The sequence below is a fragment of the Orbicella faveolata genome, unplaced genomic scaffold (genome assembly GCF_042242905.1).
Source record: "Orbicella faveolata isolate gen_17 unplaced genomic scaffold, um_ofav_v1 contig_34, whole genome shotgun sequence".
Lineage (NCBI taxonomy): Eukaryota > Metazoa > Cnidaria > Anthozoa > Scleractinia > Merulinidae > Orbicella > Orbicella faveolata.
This window is the reverse complement of record NW_028301563.1, coordinates 16,647,631-16,674,185: the sequence shown is the minus strand read 5'-3', so window position 1 is coordinate 16,674,185 and position 26,555 is coordinate 16,647,631. Positions and strand designations below refer to the sequence as shown.

At 43.0% G+C, this 26,555-nt stretch overlaps 1 protein-coding gene across 1 annotated transcript in view; it reads left to right on the top strand.

The window, feature by feature from the left end:
- LOC110041552 (uncharacterized) overlaps positions 1-20,544 on the top strand; it is a 30,291-nt gene extending 9,747 nt beyond the window's left edge. Inside the window, exons 9-11 of the mRNA XM_089299080.1 lie at positions 13,510-13,669; positions 14,231-15,446; positions 16,643-20,544. Of these exons, the coding sequence (XP_089155206.1) occupies positions 13,510-13,669; positions 14,231-15,446; positions 16,643-16,665 (1,399 nt within the window). The 3' untranslated portion in view covers positions 16,666-20,544. The remainder of the gene's footprint in view (positions 1-13,509; positions 13,670-14,230; positions 15,447-16,642) is intronic.
- Positions 20,545-26,555: the final 6,011 nt, after the last annotated feature.

Sequence of the window (26,555 nt, the reverse complement as noted above, 5' to 3'; positions counted from 1 at the left end):
TGCCCAAAGCCAAAGCCTATTAAAAATGCGTTAGAGTCTGATATAAGATGGCCGACGATTGCGCACAAAAACATATCGATCAACTAACAAGCGAGTTCGTCGTGTTTGAAGCCAAGACAGGAAAAGGGGGCTTCGAAGTCGATGAAGTCAATGAAAATGTTGTTTTCAGGGCGCGCAGGAATGCACCGTTGTTAAGGCGCACAGGTATGTGATCTATTGTTTTACACGTGCACACTTATTGTTCTATGGCAACCAAAAAGACAGGGGGTTCCCCATCTAATTTGCCTCAAGCATGGCAATGACGACCTCGCGTGAAATATCACGCACGTGTCTCTGCCACTCTGGCGTGAAATATTCATTCACAAGAAACGCAATCAAGTGGAAACTGCCAATCATGTTCTCATAATATGCAAATAAAACTTTGTGTTTTCAAATGTTAATTCGAAGCGGCGGCAAGGTCGGTTATTACTTTTGTAAATTCGGCTTCAACTTTGCCGCCGATATCTTTCTCCATTTTTTCAACATGAACAAGCTTTTCGCTTGACAGTTGGCGAATCAGCTTGGCTCGGACTTGTTCCTTCAGGGAGTTGTTCTGCTCAAACTCGGAAAGAATGATGTCAAACTCGTGGGCAGACACGGCGTTGTTATTCAAAGCTTTGGATAATAATCTGTTGACTGTGTCACGTTTGGCGACGGCAAGCGTGGTAATCTCTTGATCCTTTTTAATTTCTGCCTCAAGTTTCCTGCTGGCGATTATTAGCCCTGAAGAAACGAGAGTGAAACAGCCGCCAACACTACGTAATGGAATTGTGGCTGGCAGGCCAGCCACAGACCGGCGTTGACAAAATCTGGATCGGACCGGATCACGGTCGGATCACGGACCGGATCGCGGATCGGATCACGGATCGGATCAAGGAAAAAAAATTCAAATTCAAAATTTTGTTAAGCAAATTACACTAGAGTGACTACTGTGAGCAGAACGTTTTATTTAATTCAGGTATGATATTCCTTTATTCGTTTATAATATCAAGCCAACTGGGAGCTGGTCACAGATGAATTTTTTTCAGGCTGTTGGGTTTTGATTGCGATGATCAATCATGTCTTCGTATCTTTCTCCGCAGTTCAACTATATGATATTTCGTATATTCACTTGTACTCTTCACCATCTACGGGTATATTACGAACTCACAATGTGACCAACTCCCAGGTGGCTTGATAGCTCAGTTGGTAGAGCACTGCACCGGTATCGCAGAGGTCATGGGTTCGAGTCCCGTTCAGGCCTCAATTTTTTTTTCAGGCTTTAATTTCACGACTGCTTAAGTTGTGTGTATAATTGCCATGATCAATCATGTCTTCATATCTTTCTCCACAGTTCAGATAAATGATATTTCGTATATTCACTTGCATCAAAGGTAAACTGTCATAAAACGAGTCAGCATGGTAATAATAGGACGAACGTATGGATCGAAACACAAAAACTAGAAACACTAAAAAATTAAACACCTGATGATTTCAAACAATTTGCGTTTTTGAGACAAGTCTATACTTTTACAAGATGCGAGTTTGGAATAAGATATTTCGCACTGGAATAAAACGAAACAAACCATTTGTATTTCAAGGAAATATAGCTGTTTTACAAAAAATTATAGGAATAACATCGATAGTGTGAACGATAACGCAACCCGAGAATAAACAACATTTTAGGAGTTACGTCACGATATTTAGAGTCATTTCTAGGATCGTAAAGAGTTGCCTTTAAATAGAAGAAAACCTTAAAATGATCGTGTTTTAGGATAGAAAACACTTAAGAGGCAAGAACAAATCAAAATGGAATGAGGATCGTTAAGGATGGCAAAGATTAACGAGGACTGTAAATGACGAACTTGAAAAACTAGGCTAGTGTTTTTCAAGGCGCGCAAATCGTGACGTAGATCCTTTAAAGCAAGCCATGTCCATAAGTTTTCGTACGTAAGTTTTCTCATTAACTGTAACGCCAACTGCAATGCTCACATCTGACACGAAAATGTAGCCGAGAATTAGCTACTGATACGAACAACAATTTCAAAAACGAGAATGGGAGGTTCACGCAAGCTTCGAGCCAACTAACGTTCAAATATAACTACATCTGCCCGGTCATTACAATTTAAATTCGTCGTAAATTAAGCGGTTATGTGGCTTTTAAATGACCTCCTGTCATTCTCTGTAATTAACATGTGATTGCGTCAAATTCGGGGTTCTTATTTTCATTTAACAAATTTTAGTCTTCCACTTTTATTTTTTATTTATTATTATCTTATAAACGATTTGATTTTTTGGCGGGGATTTTTTTTTCTTTAAAACTTTGTTTTTTTTTTGTTTTTTTTTTGTTTTTGTTTTTTCTGTGATCCGATCCATGATCCGATCCGTGATCCGATCCGTGATCCGGTCCGTGATCCGATCCGTGATCCGGTCCGGTCCGGTCCGATCCTGGTTTTGTCGACGCCGGCCACAGACAGAGTTGAACCAAAGCTCGCGCTAGGAAACGCTACCGAGAGAGCACTAGAGCCCGCAGCACTCCAATTAACGAATTTTTCGCCCGTTTGTATTTTTTCGCAGCGAGGCGGTAGTGGTTGACTTCTTGGCTAAAGCGTTGGCTATCTCGTTGATTTTTTGCCAACGGACATTTTCAGCCTGTGCCTACGGCGAGTCCGAAGCAGGCAGATTGGGATAGAGGGTCTGATCAGGAGGAGCGGACGGCTGCGGCGGGGCTGCAGCAAATGGCAGAACGTTGGCAGACGATATTGTATAAAAAGCATTTAATTAATGTCTAATTCAAATTTCAGAGGCAAGCCTTTGAAATCAAAGAGCTCGCTATTTTAATCTTTGACGCTGACAGTTATGCTATTTACATGGGCAAAACCCGTTGCAGGGTGGCATCGTAGCTTACTTTTGCACAAGGCAAGCCTTTTATATCAAACTTGGCCAAAACATCCGAGCGCTTCCCGTTTAAAAAGTTTTTGGTTTTGTCGAGCAGATCACAATGAACGAAGTATATCGTTGGAGATGTAAGCCGTTTTACTTATGTTATAAGTTTTGAATTCCGCCGAATACCAAGCAAATGGGCTAAATCACGGTCAAGGGTTATTTGTTTTCCTCCAAAATTTGTGATTACAAGCTGGCCAAAAGGTTGAGTTGTTTCTGTTTTTATTTGGCGGTATTTATGTTGTTCGAACAGACCGTCTATTTGTTTTTTGACAAGTTCTCTAAAGTTTAATGCCCTGGGGGGATTTTATCAACTGATAAACCTTGAGTGCTATCGGGGTCACCCAAGGCCGCGCTTCCTTCTTTTTCAAGAGTATGCCAGCTGTTGTACTAGCTGCAAGAGAGAAGCCTTGTGAAATGTACGTTCGGAATCGGCTCCTAGAAGTACACAGTTTCTCCGTTATTTTGCGCGGCAATCGTAAGCACAAACGTTTCTCTTCTTCGAAGAAGATATATTGTACAAATATAACATATTCAAAATGGACGCGTTCAAGGACTTCGAAAAATGGGCGCAAAGGCCAGATACGAAAGCCAAAGAAGCCGCGGCCAAAAAAAAAAGCGCATGGGTAGCATTCACAAAACAGTTCCTGAATGCTGATAAAACCCAATTCGTTGCACAAATCAATATTGATGAAAAGCGGAATGTGTCAGCAGAAATGTTCTTCAAGGCAGGAAAAGGTTCCCTTCAAAGCGTGTTTGGTTCAGACAAAAAATACTGGAGTCAGCCAATGAAAGCTGCGCTTGGTGTGACAGGTGTGGCAGACTTTCCCTATCAATTGTCGCTAATGAAAACCAAAACAGCACTGCCAATCCTAGCCGTAGACTTTTTACGAAAGTGGCACCAAGCCTGAGAAAAATATTCAACCAAACTATAAACATCTACGTGACACCAGATACCTTCTTCGCGACAAAATTCAGAGAAATATTCTAACAAACAAAACTCAGGCACAACACTGCGACCGAATCCAAGCAGTGGCTAGGCGGCCCCAACATAGCGTATTGGCCACAACAACTCAATTTTGCTGTATTCTGTGCGACACAAGGTTGTGGAATTTCTCGAGAAATCTTTCACAGCGGCCTGGCACCACCGCCGCAAATAAGAGCTTCTTATAAATTCCACGTGTATTTCACGGTCAGGCGAATTTTGTACCAGCTTGGCGGTATTCAGAGCATCAGCGTTTTGCCAGGTGATCTAACATTTAATAAATCCGATAATCATTATGACGTGGCTTCATACGAAAGAATATGCAACGAGCTCGGCCTAAATTCCTCGAGTGATTTTCGCTTTACACACGGGGCAAACCACGGGCTGGGAAGCATATACTTTTATGTGTCAGGATGCGCAATGAAAATAGAAAATGCTTACCCAGGATTTGATAAATTTAGTGATGAAGGCGGGAAAGCAATCAAAGGAAAACTGATTTATTACATTGAGACTGATGCCGTGGCCCAGTATGACTGGTTCGCTACAAACACAGCCTCTGGTTTGACGTAGGCGGGCCTTTCGCGCATCAATCAGTCAATCGAAGCCTTTGTTTACTGCGTCTTGGGCGCGCAAGTCAACGTGCGCAGCAGTATTCTTGGAGAAGGAGGTCGAGCGAAAGAAGCCCAGAGCGAGTTTCTGGTTTCGATGGAAGACGCGATCAGACAGCCAGACTTGGCACAGAGCGTGCAAAGATATCAACTGGCTGTGGATCAAGCGAAGGTCAGGCCCAACCTTGCTATGTGTCCTGGGGCGTGGCTGATGTCCACGAGAATGATAATCAACACAGAAAGCACAGTCGGCTACAACAACCAGCTGAAAGAGGCTGTTGCTGAAATGAAACTGGGGCTGAACAATGAGGTGAATCCAGGCACAAAAAAAAATCTGGGCTAAAAACGATGGAAATCAACCCCTCAAACAGCCACCGTTCTTACAAGATTCACAAAGCTGAATAAAAAAGCCCATGGCCTCTGCTTCCACAAGTGGAAGCGCGGCACAAAAAATAGAGCCCACGCCCTCAGACAAAACACTTACGGTTCCGCCGAAGCCAGCGGCGCTACCACAAGTGGAAGCTTCCCAACACGAAATCGACAAGGAAGCATGGAACCAAGTGACGCCTCTATATCTTGAAGACCTTTTCCCAAAGCTTTGCCGGTGCCTTTCAAAGCCTTAGTCATTGAGCCGACGGCGCGCAGCCCCGATTGTGACTCCCGCGGCGAGAAGAACAGCGTTCGCTGTTACGCCATATCTTTTGAAGACCTCTTTGATTTTTTCTAAGAGAGGCCGCGCCCTTTCTATTTCCTCAATCTGAGGTTGTAAACGCGCGAGCTCCTCGTCTATTTCTGCCACTCTGACTTCTGCCTCTTCTTGGTCGGAGGGCGGGGAGTCTTCAGAGTCGATGATCTGCTAAAGTTCAACTTTTTCACTCTGCAGCTCGCTTTCTCGCTCTTTCAGGTCATCTAACTTTTTTGTGCTGTTTAGCCTTTTTTCCATCGCATTTATTTTACTTTCCTCTTCCGCAATACTTGATTCAAGGGGTCTTGTTCTTTTTCTTGGTCTTTACTTTTTTTCAAGGTCTTTTCTTTCTTTTGTCTTGTTTTCTAAATCGGTTTTTTAATTCGTTATCAGTTTTGTCTTCCTTTTAATTTCTGATTCATATTTTGGCTTTTGTTCTTTGATTTGATCAAGCTTAGCTTGCTCTTTATTTAACCGTGTGTTTAAGGTCATTATCACTTCATTTTATCTTCTAAACTTTGTTTCGCGATTAACTCATTCTCGCGGCTTTCTTTTAGTAACGTTTGACTTTTTTTGATCATAGCAGTGTTTTGAATGATGATAGTTTCAGTACTAGGCCCCAGAATTTTTTGGACGAATGTTATGTTTAAGAAGTCTTTCCCGAAACCGCTGCCATCATCTAAAGCAATTTTGGTCTCTCCACCCTTCGGGCCCAAAACTACAACATCCATCGTGGTTTTATTGGAAAATGTGATCACCAGTTTATCAATTTTTGCGTTGGGATATCTTGCTTTGATTAAAGCTCTTACTCTTAGGACTTCTTTTGCTTTATCCTCCTCGCTTAAAAGGTTTCCACTAGGATAGATTTTTGTTGTATGAAGCAACCCTGTTGCTGGGTTTGTCAAAGCTCTCAGCCTTCTTTCAATCTCTTCCGTGGATACATCTCTTCTTCCCCTAAAAGATGTCTCAACCTAAGAAGTGTCAGGCAGCCCGCTCTTTTCTTTTTGCATTGTTTTCATTGGAAGTTCTTCACTAGAAGGGCCTGGCGTAGATGCAGAGGTTGGAACAAAAGGTGTGGTTGCGTTGCCAACATCATCGCCCTCGTCATCGTCATCGTCCTAGGGTTCATAGCCAAGGTTTTCGTAGCCGCTTTCTGCCATTTTTGCTTGTTGCGTATATCTGAATTACGTTTTTTAAATCAGAAAATAATCCCGGTTTGTTATACAGCTCTTATCTTCTTCGAAGAAGAAATGTTCGTGCCAGAGACTCTTCGCCCACCTCACGCCGCAAAGAGCTTACTCGCCATGAAGGCCCCGAGCGCGGTCAAGCGCATCACCTTTGGCCGCGATGAAGACAACCCCGGCGAGACGCTGTATGTTTCAGTGCCCAAGCTGAATGAGAACGAGGTTCTGATGCCTGGCTCGCTGGCACTTCGCTTTGACATCGACCTTTCTGGCGCGCACGCCAACAAGTTCCTTGGTCAAAACGTCACGCGGGCGCTGGTTGCTACGCTGGTCGTGAAATTTGCGGGCAGCACCCTGAAAGACACCGCAGATTACAACATCTACAAAACCTTTGAAGACCTGTTCCTTCCAGGGGAAAAACGTGACAACATGGTGCCTGAGGGACCACAGAGCGAAGACTTATGCAAGATACCCTCAGGCGCGGGCGACGAGAAAACCTCCGGCGTTTTCGCTGAAAACAAGGTGAACGAAATCTACGGAACCAAGTATTGCATCAGGCTCGACCATCAGATGCTAACCGACCATGGCGTTTTCTATCTCCAGGTCCTTTACAATGATCTCGTGTTTGAAGTGACTCTTGCCCCAGCCTCACAGGTGTTCAAAGGCTCTGACCCAACCAAGCTCACATACAAGCTGACCAACATCCAGCTTGAGTATGAAATGATCCGCAGCCAGACGCTCGCAGATGAGGCGCAAAGCGTTTACACCAGCGGCAGGTAGTTTGCCTATGACCACGTGATGCGCCATAAAGTGGTCCTGCTCGTGAAAGGCACTGATTCGAGGCTGAATATCAAAGTCGATGCCCAAAGAAGGTCAATGAAAGGCATACTCCTTCTGTTCGTAGAGCCGTATAACGCGAGCACAAGAGACTCGGAAAAATACATCTTGCCAGACCTGACAAAAGTCAGCGTTACCATCAACGGCTCGCCCAACATGCTGTACAACAAGGGCATCGACAGCAAAGACATGTGGGAAGAGGCCATCATGGGTATACAGCTAGAATCTGTGCAGTATTAATTGAAAGATCTGAACTTTGAATAAACGGACCCCGGCGACACTCCCTTCAACGCGCTCATCGTGGGGCCTACTAACTTAGGGAAAACGCAGTTCCTCCTGAACCAGCTCTGCGGCCCCTTCTGTAACAGGTTTGATTCCGTCGTGCTCATCTGCCCGGCATTCGCTTATAACAAGACCCTTAACCGCTTTGCTGAGAGAGACCCGTGGTTTTATGTCATCATCCGCAAGCAGCATGAAGTGGAACTTTGGTTGAAAGTGGCAAGCTTGTATTTTGAAGGCGTCAACACCCTCATAGTCCTGCGCGGCCTCCAAAGACGTGAAAGGGCGGACTGGTGAGCTTGTGAAACTCGGCTTTTCTGCCCGCCGCACGAACATCAGCATGTGGGTGCTGACTCAGCAGCTCTCTAGCATCGCGAAGCCTTTCCGTGAAAATGTGGCAGCGATCGTGCTGTCTTACACCTCTTCGGCTAAGACCACGAAGGCCATTTTTGAAGATTACGTGGGTGATCTCTCGCGCGACCGCACCAAGCTTCTTGATTGCATCGAAACCAACAGAGAAATCAAAGAACAAGCTAAGTAGAACTTCACGAACACCGATTACGCTTTCAACCTCTATAACCAGGCCCACCCAGACAAGCAAATAAAACCACCCAAAGAACCACAATTCGCTACCTGATATCAACCCAGTGAGTAGCAGAAACAAGCGAGTTGCTTTTCGCGGGCGGCAGCGCACCCGCTCTCGGCTATGCGGCTTTTCGTTTTCTTTGAATTGCTTCTTTTTCAAGAGGCGACGCGGTGTTAAAACGTATGGACACCAAGCTCTTGCCGCTAGAAAAGCGGCTCGTCAAAGTCTAATACAGCAGCAAGGGCTACTGGAAAGGCATCGCTGCCATCAAAAAATTAGCAGACGCTGCTAAAGCCCCTGAAGAAACATCTAAGCAGTAATTTATAAAACAAACACTTTGGCAGATCTATCTACCCGCGCCGCGCTACATTCCTCGCCCAAAATTTGACGTATCGGTGCCTAACTCGGTCCACCACGCGGACCTTCTTTTTCTGCCTCACGACAAGCTTCCGCGTGGCCGCAAAGTTTACAAATACGCACTAACCGTTGTCGATGTCGCCAGCCGTTACAAAGAAACTGAGCGTCTGACCTCGAAAGACTCTGCAGAGGTTGCGAAAGCTTTTCAGTCGTTTTACAAGCGCAGCCCTTTGACGTGGCCTCAGCTGCTGCAGGTGGACCCTGGGTGGGAGTTCATGGGAAGCGTCACCAAAGAAATGGAAAACCGCAAAACATGTATTCGCCGTCGGCGCCCTTAAATTCACAGAGACCAAGCTATGGTGGAGCGTATCAACCGCACGCTCGCCGAGCGCTTATTTTGGTCATCAGTATGCTGTAGAAATGCTCTTGCCTACGGGCCAGCGGTGGAACGCGTGGGTCAAAAGGTTCTCCGACGTTGTTGCCGCTCTGAACAAAGAAGTCACTGCCCTGACAGGCAAAAAGCCTGCTTATGCTATCAAAGAGAAGTCTGTCACCTCCAAACCCTCCACTCCTTACTCAAGGCGTGTTGGTGTGAATGAAAAATAGCCTCCCTCCAACGTGAAGGTTCGCTGTCTCTACCAGCCCGGTGAACTCGAAGGTGAAACTAAAATTAAAGAGCTACAGATCTAATCTGGTCTTTGAAAGTCCACACGTTTGAAAGAGCTGTGACCCGGCCAGACGAGCCTGCGTTTTATTATTTGCATGATGGTGCTAAGCGGGGTTTTGTACGTGAAGAGCTCTTGGTTGTCCCGCCAAACACACAGCTTACGCCTACTTATGCCATGTGAAACTCGATCGGCTCAGTGTGTATCCCGTCTGGCAGCACCCAGTGTTTGTCATAATAAGCACTCAACCCCAGCTTCTGCTGCTCATAAGTGGCCACCCGCTTTGCTCCCCCAGAGCAAACCATACGAAAGCCTCTATTTTCGGCTCTATCGATGCTGCCGTTCAACGCAGCCTTGAAACGCTACAAAGTGATGGCGTTCTGCCTCTTCGACATGCCGTTCCTGCTGAACTTCTTTTTTTCGCTGTGTTGTTCATCAACATAGTAGCATTTCAGGCAGAGCGCAATCATCCGGCTGCCTTCACATTCGAGTTTTGAACCGGTCCTGCGTGCGCCCACTCCACTTGTCCCACGCCAGCCACTCGTTCTTTTTTGCCTCGAATTCTGCACGCAGTTCTGGGCGCACGATGTCCTCAAGCCGCTCGGTGGAGATGGCGAGGAAGTTGCTGTCTGTGCCCATCTGAATCAGCTCCAAGTCGCGGCGATGGAAATAGTGATCTAAGAAATCGTAATAAAACTCCAGCATCCTCAGCTTGGCCAGCTGATATACCGCGATGCCTATATGGAAAGGGCGGTTGATCGTGATGCGGGCCTTCCTGCTTTCTAGCTCATAGGTTTGCCCGACCTCTTCCAGATCGCTGAAATACGCGCTTCGCAGCGCTCTGTCAACCACCTTTTCATCCTTTGTGTAGACCACGCAGGTTTGCCGCTCTAGCGCTTCGATGAGCTTGGCGTACGCGCTGTTGCCGAGCAGCTTGAACACCTCGGCCAGCAGAGCCTTGCTCTTGTCTACATCTCCAGTGTGCCGTGCCGCCGTTACCTGCTCCACGAATTAGGTGATGATCTTCGTGGCCTGATAGTCGATCGTGCGATGCACGGCTGTAATGACTGCGCCATGAGCAACATACCAGCGCAATAGCGGCGCATACAGCAGCTGCTTTTGCGCTGACAGCCCCCTACCAGCTTTTTCCCGTCGCCTCATGTTCTGCGGGTGCGGGCCATGTAATCTTTCATGTGTTGGGGTACCGCTTCGTCGGGAATCTGTTTGGTGAAGAAAAAGGGCGCACTTCTTGAAACTTCATCCACAGCTTTTTTGGGATTTCAGTGTCTACTTCCGCGAATCCAAACCAAGTTCCAGCTTTCATGCATTCTGTGAATGCGGGCGCGGCTTTTGCCGGATAGTCGTAGTGCAGTACCTTTTTTACTTTTCACAGGGCATGTCTTTCAACATTGTCGACAGATAGAGCGTGTTGGCGTCATAGCCGATGACGCGCTTGCAGAGTTTCGGCTGTTTAAAGCGGTGCGGTATGATGCGCGTCACGCCGGCTTCGTGATACCACGTGAAGACTAGGATTGCCCACCCATCACGGCGTCTTTCAACATTCCATAGGCTTCTTTACAAGGGTTGTACAGTTAAGCGCCGCACTCTATCGTGCCTCTCAGGAGGTAATGCAAGCTCACTCCTGGCAGGCTGACCGCGTCTTTCAAGATGTCGATGCCTTTGACCGTGTAGAAGGCGTACATCTTTTCCAAGGCTTCTAACCCCGGCGCCACATCGCGGTGGCTGTAATATCGCAGCCAGTCTGCGAAGGTTTGCATCCCTTTTTACTTTAAAGATTTTTTTGCACTCTTGCATTCTGCGAGGGTGAGGGCATAGCCGCCATTCAAGCGCGAATACCACGTCGTGTAATCAGGCAACCCGGGATAATCCAGCCAGTCAGGGCTATCAAAGCACTCGTAAGGCATGCATTACTTCAGATCAGAACCGCCGTACGCTTTTACCCAGTTATCGTAGCTGGTGCCTGGCCCGAGGTAGTTGACGATGTCCACAAAGCGAAAGCCGCTGGTCTTAATGAACATCGTCCTGTTCGCCTTTTTTCCCACCTGCACCTTGGCTCTTGTGTCGAATAGCAGCTCGACAAAATGTTCTTTGTTCAGGTTCAGGTCATAACGCCTGTCGTTAAAACCGAGCAGTGAGACCTGGTCGCACCATTCCGCCATCGCCATGCGCGCCTTTCCTGGCAGCAGGGCGCTGTCTTCCGGCATGAACTATGCTCAGACCCGGGCTCGAATGTTTGCCCTGCGCCTCTCTAGCTCTGTCATGAACTTCTTAATGAGCTCTTTTTTGTTTGCATTGCAAATGTGCGAGGGCTCGCGTTCCAGCGTGTCGTCGATGCCCTCTGAAATCGGAACATGCGCGTTTTTATATGTGAGCGCCTCCGTGACCTCCTGTTTTTGAGCTTTGTCAAAATCATACAAGAAAGCGTGCTGATAGGCTCCGGTTTCCCGATCTGGCAGTACCTCGCGGGTTTTTTCGTCGTCGCACTCCCATTTTTCGATGATGCGGCATCCTGCTTCTCTCAAGGCGCCGGTCCTTGCCGCTGTGTAAAGGAAGCGGTTTTCTCGGGTTTGGCCGGGATTGATAATTTGTTTCCGGGTGTTTGGAAAACAGCGGCGGCAGCCATTCCAATGGCAGCCGTGGTATTGGAACACCGTCTTTGTTTTCGAGTCATAACTGTCAAGCGGATCCCCCTCAATCCACCGCTCGCCTCCGTGGCCGCATAACGCGTGGCGAATATTCTGGCCCAGCTGCTTGCTTTCGTGCTCCAGTCAGAGGACTGATGACCCCGAAGCTTGGGGTTTGCCGTAGAAAACTCCTGCATATGCCGTCTGCGGGGCTTCGACTCTCATGTTGGGGCAATCGATAACTGTTCTCCCTTGCGCGCATGTTTTGCTGTGTCTTTGAAGATTCCAGGCTTGTGTAAAGCGTGCTTGGCAATCTGTGCATGCATACAACCTTGCTAGCTTCTTGATGTCTTTGATCAAAAACGCATGCCCTTCGTAAATGCCGATCTTCGTTATGCTTTTCATCTTGTCTGAAGGGTTCCTTCTGAGATGCCACAGAATTTCACCGTTTTCCTGGCGCTGAGGCTCATGGACTCTGATCCCAAGCCAAGCCGAAACCTGTTTCACTTGATTGAGATGCGTCTCGACCTTGTCCAATTCATCGAGAGAAGTTTTTGAGATATTGTTTGGCGCTGTTCTAAGTTTCAAGAAACTCTGCGCTAGCTCTTCCGCCACCTGTGTGCACCTATAGGGGCCCGCCACCTAATACACGGCAATGCAGCCCCACAGACACAAGTTGTTGTCAGAAGTGTCCAGCGCCACCATTTGGCGGCCGGGAGCAACGTTACGCAGCCAGTCTGACAAAGCGCCTGTGCCTAACATTGGCTGCCTGTCAAGCACGACCTTCATTTGAATGTTAGAAAACTGTACAGACGACCATTTAGTATTACGGCGCTCGATATTGTCAGGGTTTAAACGTTCATTTTCCTACGCATTCAACAATCTTTCCGCTTCAGCAAAGCTGTTTATCCAAGGCGAACCCTTGCGCTGTTTATAATAAACCATTTTTAAATTCGTTTCGGTGTTTGCTATTACATACGAATAGGTTTAACGAATATAGAAAGCCGAGTTGATGCGTTGCCGAAACTTTGCAATGATAGAATGCGTCTGATTTGCGCCCAACCTCCTATCAAAGGTCCATCTGATGAACCTTCTGCATCTGTTTTTGTTTTCCACCCCCGCTTCTTCCCACTCGCGCGCGACATACATCTGAACGATCCCATTCTGAAAGTGAATAATCGGCGCCTTTTTAAGCGGGCGCCTTTCGCCCAGTCTTAATAAACTTTTTGCTGTGACGCGCGACGTACATCATGTACAGAGGTAGGCTCTCTTTTCAAATGGGGATGCCACCGCCACCGGCGCGAGGCCGGCGAGGGGGCGCCTTTCAGTAGTGAGTGAAGAGGCGAACAAATACTGGCTGGGCCTGCTCGCGAGGCAAGGCGAGCAAAGCGAGCCTAAACGAGCCGAGTAGGCCAGGCCAGTATTTGTTCGCCTCTTCACTCACTACTGCATTTTAAGCTTAAAGAACATCAAATTTCGGTAAAACATCCTTTGAAAATATGGTTCATCGACTATAGCTTAGAGCGTTTAGCATTCCCACCCTTTCCCTCTGCCCCACAACACTAGATTAAACAGGGTTGATGACCTCGTGAAGTTATCTCCTTTCATAGTCATCCGTTTGACTACAGACCAAATTAGACTCGACTCAGTCCTTTTACTATCCTCTTCGAGTATTTGCCACTAAATGAACTTTTTTATATATATCCATTTGAAACAGGTTTGAAGGTCATGAGCCACACCAAGCTCAAGTTGGAGTTCGGGTGATCAATGATAAGGGATTGTCTGGGGTGACGTTTTACAGCAGCCCCAAACTCGAGAAAGAAACCTTACTGTGCAAATTACACTTTAGATTGTCACCCCTCAAAAATGATTTTAAGGTAAGACCAATCCAAAGGATGCCTAGGACTTTCTAACACGGTCAAAGCATTGCTTTTGAAACCCTACGGCTACAAACCACATATTCACCAATTGATATGTTGGTATTTTCTCCGAATTGGGTTGATTACGGTTCCTATCAACTATACAATTTCTGTTACACATTGAATAAACTTTCGAGAAATTCTAATTCTATTGCTTTTAATTAACACAGTAAGGCTCACATTACATGTAATGTGCATTTATCTTCTGTGATGTCAATACCTTCCTTCAGAAATATGCATGTACCGTGATGTTTAATAGTCAAAAAGATATTTTCCAGAATCTTCTTTTTCAATATGGTGAAGAGATAAACAAATAGACTAAAAGCAATATGTAATATATGAAATACATTTAACTTGTTTTTCACAGCAACTGCAATATACTGCCCAGTGATTAGGAGCCAACAATCCAAACTTGACTAAATTATACATGTACTTGGCTAAATGAATGACAACGTAATAGTAATGCAGGTACTGGTGCTGAGTCGCAACTTCTGAGACATTAGGTTCTTCTTTTTGCAGATATTTCACTCAGATGTGATTGTGAATTGTGCAGAACAAGTAAACAAGAAAAGCAATGGAAGTTATTCCTCAGATGGTCCACTGGAAGTTACTATCCTGGGATCCAGTTGGGGTTCTCCACGTTTTGATTCTTCATTCTTTTCCCAAGAGCTGGCTATTCAATTGGCAAAATTTCCTGAGGTTAAAGTCACATTCCTAGTCCCACAAAATCCATGCAGCGACACTGATAAGAGAGCAGCTGACAGTAATGGTGTTACCATTGCTGAAGTAGAGGAACAACCAGGTTTTGATGACCCTACTGAGTGGTTGTTTTGTCCTCCTCGAGACCTCACTACTGACATTGTAGTTGGTGCAGGTGAAAAGCTTGGCAAGATTGCGCACGTTTTCAAGGTACAACGCCATTGCAAAAACATTTATGTTGTCACTGACTCTTTCGAGGAGAGGCAACGTGAATTAGTTTACGGCGCGTCATGGGAAAATACCAGAAATGTTACACTTAGTCGAACGGCTGATCTTGCTGTTGCCTCTGGACCTAGGATTTCTGACAATCTTTCTGCTTCCCTACGTGGCCACGAGAAACATGTTTTCAAACTCACTCCTGGTATACTTAGTGAATTTTCTGATGTTAAACAAGCTACTGCTGAACAAGCAAAATTTCGTATCTTAATGCTTGGTGGTGGAAACCCTGACAATTTTAAACAAGAGGGTCTTAAAACTGCTGCAGAAGCAGTGGCAGAGTTGAAGGACAAATCTTATCACCTTTTGTATGCTGGTGCAGGAGAAGGTGAACATGAGCAATTTGCCAAAACATTTTCTGAGTGTGGTGTTTCAAAGTGTCAGCTAATCATTGGAAGCCTTCCCAAAAGCAGAGAAGGGTTGAAAAACTTGTTCTGCGAGGTAGACCTGGCTATTATGCCCTCAAGTGAACAGGGATTTGGAATGATGGGTCTCGCAGCATTAACGTCTGGTCTGCCTGTCCTGGTACATGGGGATTCAGGATTTGGTGAAGCCTTGAAAGAGGTCAGCTTTGGAACATCATCCGTAGTGGATTCTGAAGATGCCAATGTCTGGGCCAAAGCAATCAAGAGGGTGCGAAACACAGAGAGGAAGATCAGGCTTCAGGAGGCTGCATCACTGCGTTCACATTATGATGAAAAGTACAGCTGGGAGATACAGTGTAAAGATTTGGTTCAAAAGATGTTGACCATAGTCACTGGTATGAATTTCTTTGATGCTTTCTATCTTTTTAGTAGTTACAATTTTCAATCAATTATTTGAATTATGATGTCAATTGATATACATATGTTTTGCATTCAAGACTGGTAATCAGATGTAAAACCATGTAAATGTGTTATAACTAATCTTTTTACCATAATATTAATCTTTTGTAAGCTATGAAAACACTTTTGTCTGCTTGAGAAAAAGAATATAAAACTTAGGCTTGGAGATACATGTATCACCTGAAAATTACATTAAATTCACGTCTTTGCATTGCCATGTTTATATTTTACATGATGACTTTAAATATCAATGATAGTTTCAAGTCCCCAAGTCTCGTAAAGGCAGGGAAAAGATGAAACAACCTCAAGTGAATTAAGAACGAAGACTGTCCCAGGCCACCCGTTAAACAAAGATTAGGGAATGCAAGCAACATCCAAATTGCAGTCTGTTCCAGGCATTGGGTTTGTCAGGGAGCTGTGCAAAAAACGCCGAGAGAAAAAAGGAGAGAAACTTGGGAAAGGAGTGTAAAAAATCATTTTCCTGTTCAACAGTCCCCTCCCTCTCCCCCCACCTGTTTTACCCCTCATTGTTGATTGCGCCACTCTCTAGCTAACCTAACACTTGGAACATGCTTATCATGCATGGAAAGAATTTCAAGATAAAGAAGACATGCGACATTGCCTACTAAAAGATAAGAAATGTGCCTTGGAATTTCAAATGTGCAAAATTTGGTCTTTCATCTTACATGTACGCTAAAGTAGTAGCATGGTGGGTACATAGTTAATGGAGGGAAATGGTTATGAAACTCGAAAACGTTTTTTGTTGTACGTTTCTGTTCGCTCTTTTAACCTTGACAGTGCACAAAATACAATAGTTGTTTGCTCCGTACTGACGAACTAAGCAATAGAAACGTGTTGGTTACGTAATTCGCTCATAATGTATGAGCACAAAACAAGAGATTGTGCACGGTCGTCGACCTTCCAAGATAAATCTTGGCATCTTTGTTTGCTCCTTTGATGTTTGCCGGGCTTTATAACCGGTCCCCTCTATTAACTATGGTTGATAGACATTGCCCACCACCCTTATCACTAAAATCAACTTAATAACTTAAGTAATCTTTTAGTCTGTTAACATTTATTCAATGAGCCTTGTGTGACCTTTCCCTACTTATGTCTTTTATCTTTGTTTCAGCCCAACCAGACCAGACCTCGTGAAAGGAAAACTGGATGAATTAATACCCAGAGTGGCCGGTCAATTACATTTTCGATAATCTCAAATGAAAATTGATGTCTAACAATAAAGTACTAATGGAGACTGTAATGTAGCTAGTCAAACCTAAAGCTGCAAAGTTGTCCAAAAAGCAAGTAACTGTCGTTTGCACGTTCGCCTTATCGCCTTGGTAGCGAAAGAAGTAAGGTAGTCACGCAAATGTCAGTCACGTACTCAGCGCTCGTTTCGCAAAATACAAATCTGTAATTTGCAAAGCGGAGCACTTCTGACCTTTTGGCTTTAATTCTTTGTTAAAAGTCACCACTGCATCGAGTTGTATCTACGAAAAGTGTTAAAGAATCGGAAGAAGTAAGTTGCCATATCGTTACAGTCAGTCGAAGAGCTCGTCTCGCAAAATACAGATCTTCGAATTTACAAATTCTACACTTCCGCTGTTTTATTCCTTGTTTAGGCTATTGCACGAAGGAACCTGACTTTTATGATACTTGATTTTACTTGATATGTTCATTTTAATACAGGTTTATTCCTTTCGTTTTGTTTCGTTTCGTTTCGAAAACTACAATAAGCCGCTTTTCTGCTAAAAGACAATCAGGGTGGCAAAGCAGGGGGTCACGTAGGGAAAAAAAAAATCAACCTTACAATTCTTTGTTTTTCATGCTTGGCTTGCAAGTACAACATTTCTTCATAAAATCACTTAAATTTGCGTCTTTCTTCAGATATATGCCTAGCCAATTTCTGGGTTATGGACACTAAAAATGTAGAAAATGAATGAGCAAACCATAATATTTTTCTTAACCAATTTTATGTCTTTGCCCTGCTGACTCCATTTCTCAACCCTTCTCGTTACTAAGCTCGGAGCTTGGTAACCAGGCAAAAATGGAGGCTTATGGGTATCTCAAGTAGTTATTAGATACCAGTAAGGCATCCAGTAACTGAAATTACAGAATCTTGGTGGAAATGTTACAGTATAATATTTTGAGATAAAAAAAAAGCCTGCTTGTGTCTCAAATTGCACTTGAAGGTACAGGGGCTATGGACACTACAAGGGGGTATGGACACTATATTTTGGTTATTGTGTCCATTTTTTTTTACAACAATGAAAAACAAAATATCTCCACAAATACCATATTTGTATACCGTAAAATCCCACTTTAAAGCCTCGACCGGTTATAAGCTCCCCCCAGATATAAGCTCATCTCTTTGCTAACAAAAATATTATTCCGGATATAAGCCACCCTGGATATAAGTCAGCCCCCCCCCCCCCCCCCCAGATATAAGCCCATCTAATGTATAAGTGTGTTCCTTTTGCGTTTCTTTACATTAAAGATCAAAAATTTTTAAATTTATCGAAAATTGTAGGCAAATAGGGTAATAGGGTAATAGCTCCAAATGTAATGGTATGTTAGCCTTAATTCATTTCTCAGATACGTTTTACTTCGTCGTTCCGAGACATTTCTTTTACTCCGCTTATAGGCTCCCCGGATATAAGCCCCCCTCCCCCCCGTCTATAAGCCCACTCAAAACCCCTTATGAAGTTATCAGAGAAGTTATGTAAGCCCAGGGCTTTAAAGTGGGATTTTACGGTATTACCCAACCACAATGAAAAACAAGTAGTAAGTTATTTTATATTTAGTCAAGTGGTTCTAGTAAATCATATGGGGGTTCGGATACTACAGGATTTTGGCGACCATTTAAGTCTCAACTTTTAAGTGCCTAGATTTTTTTTTCTAACATGCGTATGACCAAAACTTTAAATATCAAGAATATTATAGGTTTCAAATGCATTCAGAGACATATTTCTAGTGATATATAAATGCTTAACTTTTCCCACAAAAACTCATGTTTTGGAGCTAAAGGTTCGAAAATACCATTTTGCATAATGTGGTATGGTTAAGCAATTGGGCCACAGGTCAAATGTATAAGTGCTCCATCATTTTTTTTTCTTCTTTTTTTCTTTCTTTTTTTTTTTTTTTGATTTCACATTTACACATATTTAAGTATTCAAGTAATTCATCCTTATTTCCAAACAACAGAGAGTCAAGTTACAATAAAAGAACCAAAAATAGAAAATCTCAAGCAACTATTGTAGTGTACTACTATATACGGTGTACTGCATTGTAAATACAGAACAATGCCTAGTGGCGTGACATGCAGAGATGTGATTGGTAAAGCTAAGCGAGCACGGTCTTTAACAGGAATTTCTTAGAATGTCTACAATTAGATATCAGTTCGTTTCTGTTGTTCAGTGTTGACATTTCGGGTTTACAGATAATAAAATATTCTTCCCATAAACATAAATTACAACTCTTGCTAACATTGGAATATGATCGGGCCTGTTTTACCTTCCGCCATTTGATGCTGTACAAATTAAAATACTCTTATCCTTTAGGCTCCAAACATATTTACTTAATTCCGTAGCATGCTTATACCGCTCGTTCTTAAATGAGCATACATGGTTTCTGTATCTCAACTTAAAAGATGTATCGCAAAGACCAATGTATGTCTCTCTTGAGGTTGATGTCGTGACTTCGGCTTGGTAAATCAGGTTTTGGTCGTTACATTTTCCGTCCATGGGGCACATGCTTTAGCTTCGTCAGTTACAATTGCTATCATTGGTGGGATCAGATTTATTAATTTGAGTTTTGTTGTGGTTGGATATAATGGTTTTGATATTACTCATGCAGCTATAGCTCAATTTAAGGTATCATGGTTCCGAAAAATGCGAAAAATCTTTTTTGACTGTTCAAATTGAGAAGACTGAGATAAATATTTTGCAAAAAGAATAGGGGAAAGGGCTTTTTTATTTTTTAAGTTTAATTAAAAAAATATTTTTGAATATTATTAAGCCCTTACAACGCGTTGACACCTCTAATTAAAATTCACCGCCAGTTGTCACAAGTAACGCGAATTGCGGTGTGATATTTCATTTGTGCTCGCGAACTTTTCTTGATCCTGTTGTTTCATCCCAAGTTGGCTTTCGTTCTTGTCAAATTTTCTTTATGTCAGGACGAAAAGTTCTTGCCCATTTTCGTCTTCGAAGAGGCCGAAGAGGCGAAAATCTGGTGGAACCCACAGGTTCAGCGTCGAACAAGATCTTTGGCTCTGAGCGACCGTGGGTCGCACTGTAACCAAGAAGAATGGTTGAAGGAACTCGAGGACACTAGCCCCGCCAATGAAGCTAAAGGACAAAATACAACAAGTGCTAGTCGCACGAAATTGTTGTAGAACGGACGCGATACCGAAATTTCCACAACGAGAGAGTCAAGCGCAGATGTAGAGGTTGACAATGTAGACCTCGAGATTTCCTCTTTTTCATGCTTTTTGGCTTCACGAGGCATGGTTTCAAAAAAATGTCTGGAGAACGAAGGAGCCTAAACTTAAGCAACATAATACCAATGCCGCCGACGAAATCTTTTAAGTAAAAGATCACGGCAGTTTAACTTGTAGTTTGTCCCTTCTCGGACGACTTCACTGCGACGCGGGTTTCCGCGCCGGAATATTAGTCGTCTGTTTATTTCAAGTTGTCATAACCCATTGTTGTGGTAAACTGACCCATGCCGACATCTGTCAGTACGGAGGGGATTTTTAACACCTATTCATACAAATCTCATAAAAGGTTTTTCGTGTTTTTCTCGATAAAATAAAACTGTATATAAGGATGAACATTTTTAGTTCTTTTACGCGCGTCTTCCGATGGAATTGGCTGAAAATCGGCAGGTATGTTCTAGGATACCTCCTTCGAAAAACCGTGTCGGGCTTTGTTTAATTTCGCTTCCGTTTCAAAGTTATGGCCTCTTTTGTAGAAGGAAACGTCCGCATTAAAAATGTCAAAGTTTAGGAGGGTGTAGAAAAAAAAAACCAAACCACATCTGGAAAGTCGCAGACACTATTTTTGAGGGTGATGTGTGAGAAAACATTTCCGATGGAAATCGCGCCGCTCCCATAATTCACGCGCGGAAGCGAACCAGTTTAAGCGAAGCAGTGTTTCTGAGTATTGCTTTTAATATCATTGCGACAATAACTTTAAGAAAATTTCAAAGATATGATCGTATTCTATAAGTATTAAGCTTTCAGAAAATGTATAGCTTGATGGGGTTTTCTTTCATAGCGCCAGCGTAAGATCGCGATTTCCAAACACTGTCAATCCACCTACCATGTTACCTTAAGCGTGTTTCGGTTGAAAATTTTGTGAAGTGGGTTTGATTTAGGGAAGTGTTGATCAATGAGAGGAAAGAAGCACTTTCCTACATTCGTTTTGACATTCTTGCTGAAAGGTGGATTGCACCAAAGAATGGTTCTTGGGCGGTTCCTCTGTGACAGCTGTGTCTCGTTGTGACACTCTCTTTGTAAGACAGGTTATAATTGTAACCGCTTTTATTGAGGGCTTCTTGGTACACAGTTTGTGTGTTGTCAAAGCATTCTAGGTCCGAAGATATTTCTGAAAACCGTTTGTTGATGGAATCCGTGATGTTTTCCAGGATAGATGGTGGATGATTGGATTTCTTGTGCACGTACATTGGGACGTTACCTTCCTTAGTGTATGGATAGTGGTTGCCGCTCTGCAGGTCAAGCGTGACGTCTAGAAAATTTACGATGGTTTTGTTTGCTTCTATCGTTATCGTTATCTTTAAGTCATTTTCACGGAAAATCTTGCACAGTTTAATTCTTTTTTGAACTTTTCAATTTCTTCTGGCATTTTGTTAAAGGCCGCTAGACCATCGTCGCGATAGAGACCGATGTTTTGGCCATACTTTTCAGTGAGAATGGATAATACGTAGCAGCCGACCAGTTCGCACGTTTCAGCACCATCAAAAGAACCCATGGTGACATCGAAAAGATCATTTGAAGATCTTTTCTCCTATGAGGAATCGTTGCTTAACATTTCTCTTAGTCACTCACTCTCTTCCCTACCCATTAATAGGGAATCCCGGAGTTGCATTTACCTCGATTTAAAACGACACCTGTTGCGAAACTTCAATTGAGAATGAGATTGATTTGCACCAAAATGAACGTGTGGATGTAACAAATTTTAACTTGAAGGCCTCCTACGAAAACTCGTTTCCATGCTGGTGCAAGGGGCATCTAATATTGAAGTTATATAAACTCAGGCTTCATACACTTTTGTTCTAATCCAAATATGTAATTTTCTCTCTCCCTTTGTTACAGAGCCTTTCCTCACATGCGACGTTTACCGGACTATAAGCAATCCTATGCCTTACGTGAGCAAAATAAGCTAATGTTAGAATTGATACCATAGACTAACTTTTTGCCTGCTTCTTATTTTGATTCAATCTTTTCAGCTCAAGCATTAGTCAACGCTTCGCCCGATGAAAGTTTGCGTTCTTTGGTTGCTAAAAAAGTTGGTCGTCTATGGAGAAAACTTGCAATTAAGTTGAAAGTCAGGGAGGATAGCATTAAAACAAAAAGAGGTGATTACGAGGATTGTTGTCGCATGGCACTCAAGAGTTGGCATGAGTCCAATGGATCCCGGGCCACCGTCAGAGAATTCATGTGGTGTTTAACGGACATGGGCTATAGTATCATCAACTGGCATATAATGAAAGAACTTAACCTTCTCACATTAGAGAAAATGCAACAGTTGACAGATGAAAATGTGTTTAACTGACATAGTAGATAATCAGAGTAAATTGGCTTAACATGGGGGAACTGGACCTTTTAACAAAAGAAAATATGTCACAGTCAGAGAGATCGTAATTTATTTTATTAACGTTGGTTGTGATGATACGTCAGGCATTTCGAAAGGAAAGGCCTTGATTAGTCTAGTTACATGTGTGCAACCCTTTCTCGTGGTATACCGTGGTATATCCCACGAGTCACTTGTATTTTCTTTGCAAGTTTTCGAAAGCCGGTAAATACGAAATGATAAATTACGTGCCAACCTAACTTACTCGAGTCGTAGTGGGAAATATTGATCGTAGTGGAAAATATTGTACGGACCTGGGAAGATCTCAGGCCAATATTCCCCAGTAAGGCCCTCCCGGTTGGTTAGTAAGAGGTTATTAAACTACGGGAAAGCGTTGTATAACTGTTTTATACCATGCCATTGGAAATACAGTGGCCAACACTATCATTGCGACACACGCGCAGCGCACCATGGGCCGGTCGGGGATGATACCGTCGAGTAACGTCCTTCCTGTATTCTGATTGGTTGTATTTCAAGTACCTTGGTTGGAGGAACGTTTTCTAATTCTCCTTCCCAACTAAGTTTCTTTACAACATGAAATGACATTTTATCCTCACCTTTCTTTAGGATATGTTTGTTCGCTCACTCTAACAAATCGTCTTTATATATCGGTTAGCTTTTTCTCTATTCAAATTCTTGTTGCATGTAGGGTCATCGTTCGTGACACTTACCTACAAGACCGTCTTTGAAGTACACTGACTGAATTTGCATTCGCCACTTCAGAAACCAGAAGAAAAGAAAAAAACCTGAGGCGAGCTTCATCTGGCAGTCGCTTGTGGGAAGGTTACTGGGAACAATATATTAATTGTTTTTATTTTTTGTCTCTCCATATAGTAACTGTCCACAAACGACTGAGACATGAGACTCGCTCCTGATTTCCGCTCGTTTCCAAAATGGCAAATATCGGAGAGGTCCAAGTCCGACGCGTCAATTAGCTATTTTGCGCCAATTTTAGACATTTTTAAACACCTACGAAGTTCAGTCCAAAATTAGATTAAAATATATTTTGTTTTATTGTATTTTATTTATTTCAATATTTGTAAAGTTACATCAAATTATTATATGGTTTTATTCTACGTCGACAAATTGTGTACATTAATAGAACGTATTTTTGCTATACGAAAAATGTTTATGAAGAAGTATAGTATTAATTAAATTAATTTAACTAGTCAAAAAGTTAATTTAAACGTAAGCACTTAGGGTCGTTTCTGCCGGAACATAGGCAAATATGTAAAATGTTATTTAGTTAAATGATACTATTCACAAAGTGAAATAAACCTAGAAGCTATCTTATAAACCCTGTAGTATAAGAGGTATTTTTTCTAATTCAATTTTAAATTGGAACGAAACGTTCAAAGTCTAAAGTTTTAATTCCCCTAAGACTTGGAGCGAAATCAGGATTTCTTTGTATCGAAATGAAGTTATTTTTTAGGATTATTTGTTGTTATTTTCGCAATTCACCGAAGACGTACCTGTACAGAAGATCAAGGAGATCGATTCAAAGTTGTTTGACCGTAAAAATCATTTAACCTCGAAAGGCTCTCTGGAATGGGAGCTTTGAACTATGGTTTAGTCACGATATGATAGGAATTCTGGTCATTTGTCTTCGTTCACCTGAGAGACGGTGAGTTGCTCGTCAACTATAATGGCTTGCAGCATGTCTTCGACTTTTCGCAGCACTCTGGAAATACGAACAGAATTCAGCGAGCTGCATTTGACAGCGAGTGTATTCATGCAGTCAAACCTGTTCACGAGGGCCACAGAGTTACAGTTCCCTATAACATCGTCACTTCAGAATGTCCACCAAGCTATCGTCAGACTACGAGCCGTGCGTCATAAGCTCGGAGATCCTGTTACCTTTTTTAAAGCATCTTGAATGCAAGGTGGAAAAGTCCCTCCTTAACCTCGCTGAAAGCTATTGCAAATGTGAAAATTGAGCTTGAAAAGATTCAAAGCCAGGCCAAAAGATCGCCTTCTAAGGTAGGATTTCTTTTAAACGCAAGTACAGAAGGGTCACCGACCGCATTTGCTTAAAGGAGAAGATAAAGGATTGTATGAATACTTGGTTGACAAGGAGCGGAAGTGCGAATTAATGCGTGTACTGACAAGGTATCAGGATGATGTGATCCGTCCATGTGGTTTTTGGCGAAGAAGGCAAACCCGACGAAAGGCACGAAGTCTACGGATTCAAGTCTTTGAAATCTAACAAAAACCTCCTGCCTCGGTGTATAGTGCTCTTGAAAGAAAATGACGGGCACAAGCAAATTTTTATCTTTGGCGTGCTGTTATCCCTTCATTGAAATTTGCAGGAAGGTGGAAAATTCTGCGCACTGTGCAGAATAGTTCGTAATAATGGAGGAGGTGGCAGCTGGATCGAAAGCGAAGTGGAAGATATCGGAGTAGACAGTATTTATTTAGACTCTGCATTCATTGTGGAACTTTGTAGGAAGCCATAAAGAATGATTTTCACCAGTGCATCAGTTCTGAATTTCTTAGGCCACTTCCAAACGTCGTGCCACTGTCGTGCCGAACTCAAATGAATTTGGCCCGACAGTGGCGTGACAAAAGAACGGCAGTGGTTTAAAACGTCGAATTTAATACAGTCGCGAGGGAGATCCGGAGAAGTTTGGTTAGCTGAAGACCATTTTAAATGCTCGAAAGCAATGGCAGCTGATGCAGCGGGTTATGAATTCAGATCGGCACAACAAGAGCACGCCGTTTGAAGCCAAGTCGCGCTACTAGCGCGCGGCTCGGTAAGGTCTGTCGAGCTAAGTAGTCACGACAGTAGTCACGACAATAGCACGACGTTTGAAAGAGGCCTTGGGTGTGAATATTTTCTGATCTACTGAGTAAGTTTGTTCTTTGTATCCTAAGGCTATTGTTGAATTTTCACAAATCAGAATATATAAACCACTCAAGCGTTATGAGCAACACGTCTGCATACGAACAATGTTGTCCTAAAAACTTAATTTTTATCTAAAAACTTAATTTTTTAAGTGGTCAGAAATTTCTAAAGAGCGATGTGACATTGTGGTTTAGAAGACTAAACATAATTAAAAAGGATAATTGTTGTCTTCTCCAAGACCCTCTTAATAATCTGCCATATTTTGACAAAGAGGCTAATTAAATATTGTTTAATTTTGCCTCTATTAACAAGACTGAGCGACTTTGCACAATTATCACTTTGGACGGAACAGGATTTCACAATGTCCTGTTACCAAATATTCATAAATATGCTAATTTGAATAACAGAAATCATGGGCACCCAGACCGTTTTCTCTCGAATGCTTTTAAACGCTGCTTTATGCTATCTGGAGTTCTTTTAATACTCTGTTGGTTAATTTTAGGTTGCGCTACAAAAAGTTTTATCTGTTCGGTTATTCTAGGGGAACTTGAGTATTCGCGAATTGATTAGGGCTTTTTTGTCCTTTTCCCAAAAACCTTAGGTCTTATCGCCTTTCTTAGATGACCTTTTTCCGGTACCCAAAACGACATTTTTAACAATCCGAAAACAACAGACATTAAATTTCTTATATCACGAAAGTTCGAGGTGACAATTCGCTTTAGAAAATCAGAGAGGATTAAAGGTCTTCCGAACAGATAATTTGCCGAAACGATCCGTTGGGTGCCCCTGAGAAATGATGCAAAGTCCCGAGATCAAGAGCTCTCTTTTATCGTTCCGGCATTCCGGGAAGCTGGTCACGGATTCCGAGAAATCTTTGGTTATTCGAGCGATCCGAGAACAAAGAAAAGGGAAATTATACTTCTTTGCATTCCTTTCATTGCGACAGATTAAATTATTCATTGTTGTCACATTTTGATATTCGTTTTTTAACCCGGTACAAACAGCCTCGTGATCCGTATGGTTTGATAGAGCCTTAACTCGGTTCTTTTTCTTTGTCGAATACGGTCCGAAAACTTTCCAACATGACACTTTGAAACCGTTTGTCCGTCCGATTTGGACTGTTAAGAGGCCCTGCGCCTAAGAAACGACCGATGATTTCCGGCTAAAAAATAAAATCGGCCGATTTTTATCTCCCAAGCAGAGGTTACCGAATACTATGTAAAAAGGAATTTCTTTTGTTTCACTTTCGCTTTAAACCAAAAATATCGAGCCGCAAACTTTTTCCGTCTGATAGCAGCAAAATCAGGCCGAAAATAAGCCCCCGC